Source organism: Aphis gossypii, chromosome 1 (genome assembly GCF_020184175.1).
Source record: "Aphis gossypii isolate Hap1 chromosome 1, ASM2018417v2, whole genome shotgun sequence".
In the NCBI taxonomy this organism is placed as follows: Eukaryota; Metazoa; Arthropoda; class Insecta; order Hemiptera; family Aphididae; genus Aphis; species Aphis gossypii.
In genome coordinates, this window is record NC_065530.1 from 63,186,003 (window position 1) to 63,201,004 (window position 15,002).

The 15,002-nt window shown below is 27.9% G+C and overlaps 1 protein-coding gene across 1 annotated transcript in view; it reads right to left on the bottom strand.

Moving 5' to 3' along the window:
• LOC114132032 (uncharacterized) overlaps nt 1–15,002 on the bottom strand; it is a 133,667-nt gene that overhangs the window by 16,464 nt on the left and 102,201 nt on the right. The window contains exon 4 of the mRNA XM_050207855.1: nt 8,059–8,275. Within this exon, the coding sequence (XP_050063812.1) occupies nt 8,059–8,275 (217 nt within the window). The remainder of the gene's footprint in view (nt 1–8,058; nt 8,276–15,002) is intronic.

The window sequence follows — 15,002 nt, forward strand, 5'->3', positions numbered from 1 at the left end:
TAACAACAATAAAATTGTTTTTAAACTTTAAATTTACCATAATGCAATTAAGATGCAAGATAAAACTGTATAAAAAATTTTTTTTTTTGACACGCACTTTTAATTTTTCTACAATATTAGTTAAATTTTAAAATATGACTATTATATTGATTTATTATTGATACTTATTTTTTTTCAATTTCTAACATTATGAAACTATTTTCCAAGTTGTACATCAAATATATATTTTGATATGACGTATAGTTTTTACATTTTGATTTTTATTATAATCGTGGTATTGCTCAAAATTAGTAGTTACCTATATAAGTAACACATAAATTTTAATTAACTTATTGGAATTTGAGGATAACTGTGATTTAAAATCTATTTTAGTGGTATTATTCATATATAATTACTGAAGTACGATATTAATTTTTCTTTGTTATTTTAAAGCATTTTGAGATATTTTGTTAAGAATTTTTAAAGTTTTGAATATTAAGAACTTTTAAATCGTAGTGTAGAATATATAGGTAGTTATTTTGTAAAATTTAAAATTATATTCTCAATTAATCATTATGAATCGTTTGTTATAAATTAAAAACTTTGTTTTGGTATATAATTAATATTTAATATATGTCATTAAATTTATAGCCATGTTATAAAATAAATACAAGTAAACATAGAGAATACAGAATATTTTTTACTTGAAAATTATAATAGATAGCTTGTTATTAGGTATAGTTCATTACTTAAATTATTATTAATGATGTTTTTAACTAATAAAAATACTAGTTCATAATAACTGAAATAATAAACATTATATAATATTATAGCACCTGTATATTTCTAAACATTATATTATATTGAAATATATTATTCAGCAATTAAAAGCGACGAATGACAATAATTACCTGTAATTAATAAATGTTGATTCATTGAAATTACATGAAAATATGTGTTTTCGCACTTTATACTAACAAAATTATCTCTGTAAAATTATTAAAATTAAAAAAAATGTTCAATGAACTATTATAAATTTCAAAGATTTTCTAAACATATTTTAAATTTGAACTCGTTGGTCTCTTTAAACTATTTTTAGAAGCAGAGAAGTACTTGCTTACTAAATGATTATAAGAATATTTAAAAATAAATAATCAATTTACTTTTTGAGATGATTTGTATAAGATGACTCGATTTATGAGTCACGAAAAAAATATAATTTGTTGTTTCTTAATTATACCAATAATAATAATACTATAGTATAATAATAAAATAGTTAAAGTAAGTTTATTAAAACCTGTTTAGTGTTTATATTTTTTGTTTTAAAATAAGAGCTTTGGTGATTGTTTATTTGAATTAAAAATATATTTTAATACAAATTGTTTATATCTAAATAGTATTTATAAATTTAAATCATATATTATTAAATAAAAATGGTTTTAACTAAAAGTAGAAGTAACTATCTACTATGTTTTATACACAGGTCATAGTACCTAAAAAGAACTCGAAGTTATTAAAAAAAACATATTCTGTAAAAAAAAGTTTCATTGGTTCAAACCCGTAAAATTGATCTTAATATACAATGGTCAGATTATAATACAAGCTGCTAACTATAGAACATAATTAATAAGAAAATTTCAATACATTGTTTGATTAATTAGTTTTGTGTTGTCTGAGATAATATCAAATATATTTTATATAATCTCATCTTGGAGGGGGAACAATATTCTGTAAATCTCATAAATAATGTGTATTGACCATGGTACATTTAACTCTCACTAGTACGCCAACTTTACTGTCATACACACACATATATTTTATTATTAATTACATGACATATGATTGCAGTGACATGTAATAATATTCAAATATTGAAATAATCTCTATAGCTAGAGATTGTTGATCAAGTCATTTGCCTTTGAATTTATGATGAGTACCACGAATTCCATTGTAAAGTTTTTACAAAGTGCATCTATATTAATATTATGTATACTTTGTTGCATTTATTGATATATTATGTTTGATTGCACTTTAAGATTTATAGTTCCGTACACATATGTATCTGTGCCGTAAAGGTTGTTGTCTCTGCTGTGCTGCAGTGTATTAAAATTTTTGAAACTTTATGTTATATTATTTTGTTTTATAACTTTGTTATACTATGTAGTTGAAACAACGCTTATTATCTTAAAATAATATGCATACTAAAACTTTTTAACCGATAAACATATTCGATTTATCAAGATTTTCGCTATTATTTTCGTAATTATTAGATACGTTCTAGTTAGTTATCACTTTTTTATGTCTGAGAAAATTTCCATTAAAAGTTTTTCGATTTGTTTTATCAACGTTTGTTTGTTAGGTAAAGGGTAGTATCTTATCGTATTTCCTGTACCATTTTAACTTATTATGCGAATTGTAACAAAGTCATCGTAAAATATACTCTTCCTAGGTGATTTAATGCAATTTTATATTGTACTCGAATGCTTATTTCATTTGAAAAGAGTGTGCTTTTCATTCAATAAAGTGATTTGTTCGGAATTGGAAAAAGGAACCATTTGGACATTAAATTGCTCTGGAAATGGATGGTGATTTTATTTTAAAAAATTGAACAATGATCCGATAGATTGCATCTGATTTCCGCGTCATATTTTATTGCTATAATGTCGATTTGAAATTGAAATTGATTATTTTACTGCTTAAATTGAAATTGAAATTATATATTTGGTGGTTAGATAGTATGTATATAGCAAAAACAAATTCTTTATAAATTATTCTACATCGTGTTACGGCGTTTGATTTCATTTACTAAATACAAAAAATTATTTTCTAAATTAGTTTAATATCGTAATTACATGACATACAGTGGGTATTTATTTTCTATACCAAACTATTATACTACACCTTTATAATACTTATTGGAGTTGTGTATTTTTAAATTATATTTTTAAAAAGAATCTCATAATTGATAAATAACTGATAAAGTCTGTTCGTCGTGCTAAGATAAATATACGTTAGTAATTGTATGGAATGCGATAATGATTAAAGGATTTTGACACATATAGATCAATAATGTACTTAATCAGTAATCATAATAAAAACAAAAAAAAAAAAAAATAGAAAGGATTTTAACTATATTATATTTTTATATGTAAAAGATGTGTATTCTTACGTGCTTTCGTGTTTCGTGGCACATAATTTCTTAATTCTGTTTATTAATTTACTGTTTAAGATATTTAAAATATTAAATGAGAAAATTATACAAATCTTAAAAACACCATGTTTATCTAAATATGGAAAATACTAAAAATGCATAACTTAACCTGCTGTATAAAAAAATCAATTTATAAATGACAAAAGTTAAATACATTTACATAAAATGTGTATATTAAATTTAATAATTCATAATAATTCGCAAATTTCATTTTATAAATAGTACTTTAAAGTTTAAATTTGCATGACGTATTGTTCAACTTTTATACTAGAGAAAATAGTTTCATATTTTTTATACTCAATTACTACACAATTCCTCATGTATTATATTATATTATATTATATTATATTAATTATATAAAAATATGATATTAAATTAATGTGTCTATTGATTATTGATAATTTTTATAATCATGAAACTTTTCACCATTACGGATTTTAATTATTACCTACTATAAAATATTATACATATCATTACTTCTTATTGGTATTTATTTTATTGTATTATAAATATTAAATAAAACACAGACCACAGTTTAGAACGATTAGATAAATAATTTCCATTATTATATTATTATTACTATGAATTTTAAATATGTAGGTAGTGTTTATTATTCAAGCAATAACCAATCTATTATTAATTAGTGGCTTTTTGAAACAAATAAACCAACAAAATTAAATTAAAAAAAACAACAATATTTTCACCTATTACTAATTGAAATATAATGAAACTTATTTATTAACATCGATTTATAGGAATATAATTATTATATAGAATATAGAATAGAATGAAGATTATCTGCAATCTAAATATTATACAATAAATTATATATTTTGTTATTAAAAGTTTTTAACAATATGAATTATGAATCTTAAACTGAAACATTTTAAAAACATTATATAAATATGAAAGTATTAAAAAGTTCATATTACATTATTAATAATGAAAATTTATCGATGCTACAAACATAGGTCAAACAATAATATACATTCAACGAAATATTAATAATAAATGAATTGAATTGTAATAAATGTATTTGAACACTTTTTCAAAATTGGAATCATTTTTTTTTTCAAATAAATTGAATTGAATTTTGAACTAACATAGATTTCTTTATTTTATCTAAGTTTATGATAAAAATTTAAAAAAAAAAAAAAATGAAACAAAAATAATGTATATTATTTAATTTAAGTTATTAATTGATCGTTTTATTAAATACGTCAAGGGTTTTACAACTATACCTCGTTTTTCACAACTCAAAAGTTGTACCTACTACTGAAATTCAACAACTAAAACATATTAGGTACCTATACTTCATTAAAAACGTATTTTAATTTCTTTGAACCATTTACGACTCGTAATTTCCCATGGTTTGTAGTTACTTTAACGAATTCTTAAATCACTTTGTAGAATAAAACACAAGTCAAAAACCCTGTCCGGTAACAAAATTATTCGGAGTTGCGCGACCTTCCGTAAAGTTTTAATAGGAAGTGTTTGCGGTCGCGTGGTGTAGTTTGAGTGTAAGGTGCTTTAACATTATCGATGCGAGGCTCCGAGCCAAGTTTCACGTAAAATATTCCAAGTACATAGGGTCGAGGGATAATTTATATAACCACACTGTCGGTGGTTTAAAAAAAATGTATAATACATCGTGTATTCGACAGACGGTTGAACGGTAAACACTAATCAATACCTAATCATTTATCACTAACTGAGCGGATAGCCCATCATAGTGAACTGATGTTATGCGCATAAAATATATCGTTCCTTACAGTTATTTGTTCATTTAGAAAAACGGGTAGAAAAAAAATCACAAACGATTACCAACTAATAAACAAATAATTTTTTATTGATATATGTGAATGACAGTAAACCTATGATGTGTTACGAGGGATGAACATTTTTAAATACGCATTAAAATTCAACAACAACGCAACTGCATAAAACAAACAAATAATATAGCAGACACATTATTGACACACGGCAGTATATTTAAAAAATTAAAACTAGTAATAACTCGATAGATTTGGATCTTTGTTTTTTTTCCTCAAATGTAAATAATATTTAATGTCGATAAATTAATCAAATGTCTTTTATAATGATTTATAATTGAATTAAATAAATATGTAAATTTTATTGCGTTAAATAAAATTGTGTATGAGATTTCGTTATTAATTTAAGAGGATTTTTATTTTTTAACTCGTTTCTGTAGGGTTAAAAAAAATAATTTTATAACAGTTTTTTTTCAAAAATAATGACTTCAATACTTTTGAACACTACTTTCATATAAATCGCCCATCAAACATACTTAATATTAAACACATTTTTTTATATATTGAAAGGTTATACTCGTTTGTATATACCTATATATACATTATACATACATTATATAATATGTATTATTATTGTATTTTACCGTACAGTGTTAGGTAGTATTAATATTTTGATATAAAATAGCCTTGACTTTTAAATTAATTAAACCGCGAATAAATTAAATCCAAAGCGTATTATTATATTTAGTTTAAACATTGCACGGTTTTTGAATCGTTTGTTTTGTATATTTTTCGTTTACATACTTTTAACCGTTAGTGAACACTGAACAGCATGTTATTTCAAGGTTCGAAATAATTTTTTTACACATTAACGATTACATAAAAAAAACCGCTACGCGTGCTGAAAACTTAATTACATATTTCATAATAGATAAATATTAAATATTATATTGTTAATAGTTTTAATATATGCTACATGATATAATTTACTACAATTTTTCTGTACGATCGTTCCCGTTGAAATAATAATAATACCTACCTAATAATAATCCAAACATTTTTTTTCACAATAAAATGTCTTAAAATGTTTTAAACTGATGTCTTCTAATCCTACTTTTAATAATTTGGATTGTTGAACACGATACGAATAATACAATTCAAACCGTTGGCGTAAGTTTACGATTTGGTGTTCCGGTCACGTTCTACAATCTTAAGAGAATCGGCACCAAGACATGTACATCTTCAGTGTTTGCCTTCGTGCTTTACGCAAAATTGTTAACGAAAAACTACGACAAGTAGTTATAGTTGGGGTCTAACCTCGCGTGACGTTTTTGTTTTGGCATCGAATTCATCGCTGTGGCGACGTCATGGTCGTTGTCAGTGCGTACATGGAATCAAATTGCCGGGAAACGCGTACATTATATATATACATTATATCCCAAAGTGCATCGCTCACGCTGTCCTGCACCACGTCGACACTGTCTAAGCGGCTCTAAATCATTTCCGAAAGACGCTAATCTCACTTAAGATTCAATTTGCCATAGAATTACGAAACTTTATAGCATTCTGTATTTCTGTATCGATATCGGTAAAGCCTTAAAATAACAAACGTATTGATACAAATATGCCACCACCGCCGTTTCATCGATTTATCATACTTGAATAAGAATTTCAGTGTTTTACTTATACGTAAAAAATATGGTTTTTAAAAATAGATTATAGGGTTCGTTTTAGTTATTTTGGGATTTTCTATGCTTATTTTACTCACAGTATACGTTTATGAAATATCAATAAACAATATAGGTATTATTTTCTTGAAATATTGAATTAAAAGTGCATAGCCATCTTATTCAAACGTTATTTAAAACCGGTTTCGTAATTTTGAAAAAAATTGTAAATGTAATACTGTAGCTATTAATTTTAATTGCCAAAATACACGATATAAACACCAATTATTCATCTTCCTGTAGTTTCGTATAATTTATAATAACATTCCGCTGTGATTTACGAAAACGCTTTTAGTGTAATTTTTTATTTAAGTTTATGTTTTTACTCGTGTTTGAAATATTAAAATATTATAATTCAACAGCCGTTTCACATAAATCACGTCATCCGACGTTTTTTTCGGTAAGTTTATTATTTCATGATATGACGAACTTGATCGATGAGTCACAAAATAATTTGTAACTTTGTTTTAGAATTTTATGTGGGAAATTATTATGTCAAAACTACACATCGTTAAACTTGTCATATTGTTTTCATGCACCAAATCTTAAAGATTTGTGATGAACGAAGAATAAAATCATTCATCATGAATTTGCATGCTTAAGTCTCATCGTTTGTAATTTCGAATCAATCAAAACAAGCGAATACATAATTTAAGCGAACGATTATTAAGAATTTTAGAGATATCTGTTTATCCAAGTGCGACGTATCAAAATGTTTAACTACGAATTGTGGTTATTGTAACTTTTTGAGGCACGATAGACGGTGTATAAACTTATTTGTGATAAATCTAAAAGTTGACAACTGTTCAATAATACACGATACGGGCAAAATATTGATGAAAATAATCGTAGGTATCTGGAAATAAAATCGAAAAACATAATGTATAGTAAACGAAATCCATAACACGACTCAAACTTTCAGTCGGCGTTTGTATATATATATATAGAAGTTTATATAACCGTAATACGTATAATATTACCTACACTGCTGTAGTTGAGCGCAATGGTACAAACATTTATGGAGACAGCGGGTCGAGTATGTTTTAACGAGCGCTTCTAAAGGAATCGTTTCGGTCGTTATAAATCACGGTAAGTATGTGACGCGCACTGTATATCAAACAGGTAAGTATAAGTTTAAGTGTGTCTACGTCTCCGAGAGAAAACTGACGGTGTCGGCGAAGGATAAAATAAAGAAAAACCTGCAGCGGAGAGTGCTGCAGCGTCACACAATAATCATATTATATAAAATAACAATAATAATATTATGATATTATAGTGTGCTGCCAACTCTTCTGAGTGTCCATCATGCGCAATAATAATAATGATATTGTCATATCCGATTGGCAAACGTTATGGTATAACGACTGACCTGGTCGTCGAACTGTCGTAGTTGAGCAGCGTACGTCCGGCCCGCGTGAACAGGACCGCGTTCAGCGCCAGGGCGAGCAGCCAGAAAGTGCCAACGGCGATCGCCGATTGCGTGGTGGGCCCCAAAAGTCGGAGCACGGACACTCTCGGATGTCCGGACGACGACATCAGCGTGTCCCTGTACCCGCTGAACAAACGGCTGGTGTGGATGCTGGACGCTGTGAAAATATAATCATGACGATGATAATAATGCGATATGACCGCAAATAGGATATTATTATGATTATTATAATTATCACGCGATAAAAAGTGCCAAATAATGTCATTATACAATATATTATAATATATTAATATATTATCATGCTACAGGTTGGGTTAGCGTACGTATATAATATATAACCTATAATTCGAGGCGATCGTCGCGGTCAGACCGGAATAGAATAAACACGATGGACGTCCGAGAGGTCCGGTACGGAATATAGATATTTCGCCGTGGACGATTCGATAATATAAATATGTTTTGTTTGACCCGAACGTTTTAAATAAATAATACAGTGGTTTTAATTTCCAAAGCACATCGTGCACTCTCGAAAACAAACATTATTTCATATCGAAATATTTATTTTGTACGAACAAAAAATGCTATTCTTATTACATTATAATACGCGAACAGCAGTAGATCTACGTACGTACTCTATACGTTGCTCATATATGTTGTGCAAAGACAAACATTTTAGTATTCGAAATATAATTCGAATAATAATTGCGTCGTTTATTTGACCATTTTGAATATTGCTATCTCCTCCCCCCCCCGCCCAACCGAAATTCTATAATAGTAATTGAATACGTAAGAAGATACACATTATATTATGCTTAGAGTTTGAAAAATGTAATGGTTAATATGCCTAATAAATTAAGTGTATGCGTTTTTTATATTTTGAAGATAATATGGGAACCCAAAGTGTATAAAATATTATGATGTACTTATATTTTGTACAAATTTAAACATTAAATGCTTTCGGATATTAACTACGGTATGTTTTGAATGCTACAGTGTATAATGTTACTTATAGATCCATTCGCTACAACATATACTTAAATATTTATACCGAGTCTCGATACCGTAAAAGTGGAAAATAATGTTAAGTCACCAACACAATTTATTTTTTGTTTCAGAATCAAGCTGTCGATGGTTAGTTTTATCACGTCGTAATAACACGGTAAAATTTTAAACTATTTTACGCCCTTCCCGTGTCATTGAACAGAATAATAAGGCAATACCACGTATTGGTATCAAGTATAGGGTTGGAAAATTCTTGGATATCGTCAGAAATGACTAGTGATATAGTAAAATCTAAAATGCATGATGATCAATCACTATTTATTAATAATTATGTTAATAAATAATGCATATTTCCAATTATATATATTTACACTTTTTGATTAAATACCACACATAGTGCATGATAAGTGAAAAATAAATTAAGTTCATGTTCAGTGACCCTATAAACTACATTATAAAAGAATTGAAGTTTCATCGTGTGTATAACTTTTAGATGAAAGTATAAAATATCAAGTTAAAATATAACAAAAATTTGTAGATAATTTATTATTTGTTGGGTAAATATTAACATCCACTTAACCTTTATATTATCTTATGTTATATATACCTACTTAATTCTACATGCTATCGCAAAAAAAAACGGTGCGTACGAATTGCGTCCCATATAAAAAGGTATAAAAAGGTATAATACTAATTGCGTCCCGGGTTTTTCTCGAGCACAGCTGAATTGCGTCCTCAGTACCGGTGATATCTAAAATGTATAAAGCCGAAATTATTGATTATTATAAATTATTTTAATATTTCCAATTTAATAAAAACGATTACGTTAAAGCTTTGATAAGTGACTTGTGAGTTACGTTTTGTAGATGACCAACATAATTATTGTCGCAGTATAGACGTATAGTGTTAACAGTCCACACGTGCTACATTTTTAAACCCGATTATGGCGAGTGAAATGAATAGTATTTATAGCGAAAAACAACGTGATTTATTTGTAATTGATCAGTATAAATTTCGTTTCCACAAGTACTTAAAAAACAATATTGAACGGTGGTGTTGTTGTAAAAAAACGTGTAAATCTTACATCCATTTAAACTCCGATAATAACGATGTAGTCAAAAAAGTTATTGATCATAATCACCAAGAAGAAAACGAATTATTAAACCGTCAAATCGTGAGTAATAAATTAAAACGAAAAGCTGTTGACGATATTTGTGAGAAACCAAGTAAAATAATTATAAATGAATTACTTAAACATGATATAGATACTTTAACTACATATGATTTGCAATTGATTAGGAAAAATATGCATTATGCACGTTCTTCTATTTTGCCCAAATTACCAAAAAATTTGGAGGAATTACATACCTCATTAGACAATATGAGTGATTTCTTATTAACTAATCGTAATGAAAACTTTTTGTTTGTAAATGATAAGGATTCAAATATTTTATTATTTTCGACTAAAACTAACTTAATGTTTTTAAGCAATGTTGAAACTATTTTTGTTGATGGTACTTTCAAAAGTTGCCCAAGCCTTTTTACACAAATATTTACAGTTCATGGCTTACAAAATGATAAATATATACCATTATTATTTTTTCTACTTCCTGATAAAGAATCAAAATCTTATGAAAAGGCGTTTTTGCACATTTTGTCTGAATGTAGTAAAATTAATATCATATTTTCTCCAAAAAAAGTGTTCGCAGATTTTGAAAAAGCAATACATTTAGCTATTTTATCAGTTTGGCCTTCAATTACTTTAAAAGGATGTCGCTTTCATTTGGGGCAAAGCTGGTATAGGAAAATACAATCGATTGGCCTAAGTTCTGAATATAAAATTGACAGCGATACAAGTAAATACTTAAAATATTTTTTTGGATTACCGTTTCTGCGTCCTGACGAAGTGATCGACTGTTTCACAGATGATTTAATGTCTGTTAAACCGTTAGATGAAAAAATAGATATATTCACTGATTATATATTAGATACATATATACTACCGGAATCTAGTTTTCCACCTTCATTATGGGCAGAATACTCAGCTACAACCATACGAACGACTAATAGTTGTGAATCTTTTCATTCGAAACTGAACGCGATGTTTTATAATGCCCATCCAAACATTTTTCAATTTATAGATACTCTGAAGAGGTTACAAACTGATATTTATATAAAACAACGTAGCACTCACTTAAAGAACCGTACAACATCAATAATTAACAAAGAACAATTTTTAAAACAAGCAATGGCAGATTATCAATCAAAAAAAATTAGTAGATTCGAATTCATAAAAACGTTATCTTTTAAATTTTTACCAGTACCGTAATACTTTTTATACTACAATTTATATTTTTTAATATTTTTATATAGTTACAATTATACAGTTTTTTTTACTACAGTTTATATTTATATATTTTTTAATATTTTTATACATATACAATTACAAATGTAATAATTAATATAAAAAGCAAAAACAATATTTTTAACCTACCTGTAGTAGTAATTATGTAAATATTATTACAGACAGTCCTAAGTCTGTATAAAAATGGGAAGGAAAATATTGTTTAGTTTTTAAAATATACGAGACGTATTTGCTATGCAGTACTTATGCACAAAAAAAAAATTGGGACGCAACTAGTATGAACCCGAAAAATAACCGGGACGCAATTAGTATGACCCCAAAAAATACTTGGGACGCAATTCGGAAGGAATTGTTGCCGCGGGACGCAATTCGTATGCAGCCAAAAAAAAAATAAGTACGTAAATTCTATTACACGATACATGCACTGTACAGTAACTTCTTAGCTTTTTTAACAACTTAAATATTTGGTTATAATTAAATTATGTAATGCGAGTATTTATATATAGATTTTAGTACGCATACCGTTGCTCTATTTTAGTAAATAATATTTATATTAAATTTGATTTTTATTTTTAATATTATAATTATAATTTTTTTAAATTATAAAGTGCCAATTTTAATCGAGAACCCATTTATTATATTATAATACATACGTAAAATATAGATTATAATACGTGGTAAATGATACAGAACGTGCTTGATCGTTGACAGGGTGTATAGATTCATGAGAAAAAAACCTTTAAATATCACAGGTGTCAAACGACGCGTGGGCATGACTTTTTATACCATGGGAACTATGACGGAGTGGTGGACGTGAAAGCTCATACTCATAATTGAAATAATTTTCTTTATGAATATTGCCAATAGAAAAATACTCACTTATATGATATGTTATTCGTAAAAGTGAGTATTTTAACTGAAAACACGCCTCGATTTCTATAGACTGTATGATTGAACGGAAACCACTTACTATATTTTTTTTTTTTTTTTAATAAATTATAAGAAATATGTTGGAAAAACCACTGTCGATTTTCACGATACATACGTCTGACTACACAATATACCTAACAGACAATAAACATTCGACGAACACGCTTTAAATAATATTCCAATTGCTCTATGAATAATCGAAATAACAATGTGCTATCTCTTCTTTTAACCTTATTTATCAAATATAATATTCTTTTCATATTCCATAATTCTTTTAAAAATAATTTACTTTCCTTCTTAGAACAACCCTTTTTGTATATTATCATCATAAATTACTAAGATTGGATTATTTTACAAATATTCCACGCACATTTTTCCTCAGATAGTATTATATAACATAGCACAATATTCTTTGTGACATGTTTTCTTGAAATTCTAACTAATGTCTTATACTGCAGTCTAAAATATTTTATGCTTTTAATGATGGATTTATATTACTATAATTTTAAAATATATTAGTATTCTTATTATTAAAACAATAAAACTTAAAAGTATATTATTTGTTAGGTACCGTTTATTATTAATATATAGTATTATAAAACATGTTCTATGAATAATTTATTATTATACATAAATGACTACACAAATGACTATACAAAATAATCTTTACAAATATTATATCTAACTCTTCTTTAATATATTTATTATTTAACACTAATATTTATTGTAATAGTTAATTGAAAATGGCGTGGGATGAACTAAATAACTTATTCTATTAATATAAAGTATTATAAAATATAGTAAGACCTTTTTAGGACCAATGTTTTATAATAGTTTGAAATCGGGCGGGGTCTCATGCAGATTCCGTGTGCGTAATAACGCAGTTTTCCAGTTTATCGAATAAACCGAAAAATTACGGTTCATTCAATACATTTTTTCCGTCTTATTAGGTTTTAGTTTTCAACTCAGTAATTTCACTATTACTTTATTCGCGCATTGCTATTCCGGGTACCACTTTGAAATACGCGTCATGCAATTTATTCTTTTAATGAATGACCGCTTTTATATATACTCATAAAATCGATATGAGCTGATTTTTTTACTCCGGTCGAAGTTATCTCTAAAACATGTCCATACATTTATTTCTGAACTGAACGGTTTTCGGCCCGCGGGTGCGCGAGGTATGAACGGGACGGCGGCAGAAACAATAACAATGAGTCAAGACAACCGTCGTCGGCCGAATGTGATTTCGCGGCGTAGACGTCGTTGAAAAATTACGCGATCCCTTTAGGATTACACAACGGATATATCAATCCCAACGTCGCCATCAATGACGGCGACGCGCGGTACGGTATAATGGTTTACGCGTTTCGGAGGCTGCGCTCGCGATTGTATGTAAATCCGTTCGACCCGATGTTACATTGTTCAGGATAAGCGGCCCGAAATCGTACCCCGTAGAAGCGCTATTTTATTACACACACACATATACAATATTGCGGAGAATAGGTTCTTTGATTCCGTTTCTCTGTGAGCAGGCGAAATACCAATCATTTTACGAACGGCGATTATATTATTATACTATTGTTTCAGCGCTGTATACCAGACGATCGCGTGGGACACGGCTGATGGTTAATTGCGACTCATCGATTATGCTCTGTATTCCAAATATCTACAAATAGAAGGCACAATTAATATGATTCCACAGCAATATTATGCGATGCGTGTATTGTCCCTCTCCACACGATACCGCAGAAAACACTGCTAATTAATAAAAATTAACGACACGTGACGATTTTATTATCCGTGTCACCGCTGCTGATCCGAGTGAAAATTGATTGCGATGTAAACAAATTATTTTGTGACTTTACGTTTTGTTCTTGCCCGGCCGTCTGCCTTTAAATAATTCGTACTTAAACATTTAATAAAACTCCTCTGTGGTCAGTGATGGTTTTTTTCGTTTTGAATAGCTAACACGGTGGGAACTGAGTTAGCATCACTTCTCCCAAAGCATTACTGTCTTGCAGTAAAATTTTTTTATAGTTTATGTACTCGTAATATTTGAGTTGACTCTTCTAGGTAATTTTACACCTAAATAAGTTTCAAAGTATTTTCACGCGATAGCTGAATAATTGAAATACAGTATTATGTTATAATATAATTATTATTATTGTGTTAAAAACGTTTGTATGTTGATAATTTATTATCAACGAAAGTTTTAGTTTTCTGATTTTTTTTTTTTTGTCTATATTTTATAAAACAGGAAAATACAAATATAATGGTAATGTGTGTTTTGATGATTTGAAATTTATAAGATTATTCAGTGAAATTTCAAATTAATTATCAGTTATTTGAATCCTAATAATAAATACACACACACACACACACACACACACACACACACACACACACACACACACACACACACACACACACACACACACACACACACACACACACACACACACACACACATAAATATATATATATTTAAGTTGAGCAACCACAATTTTATATTGAAAAGAATTTTTAGTCACCAAGCATACGCCAATAGCGAAATATGTATAATGCATCATAGAGTTACAATAAC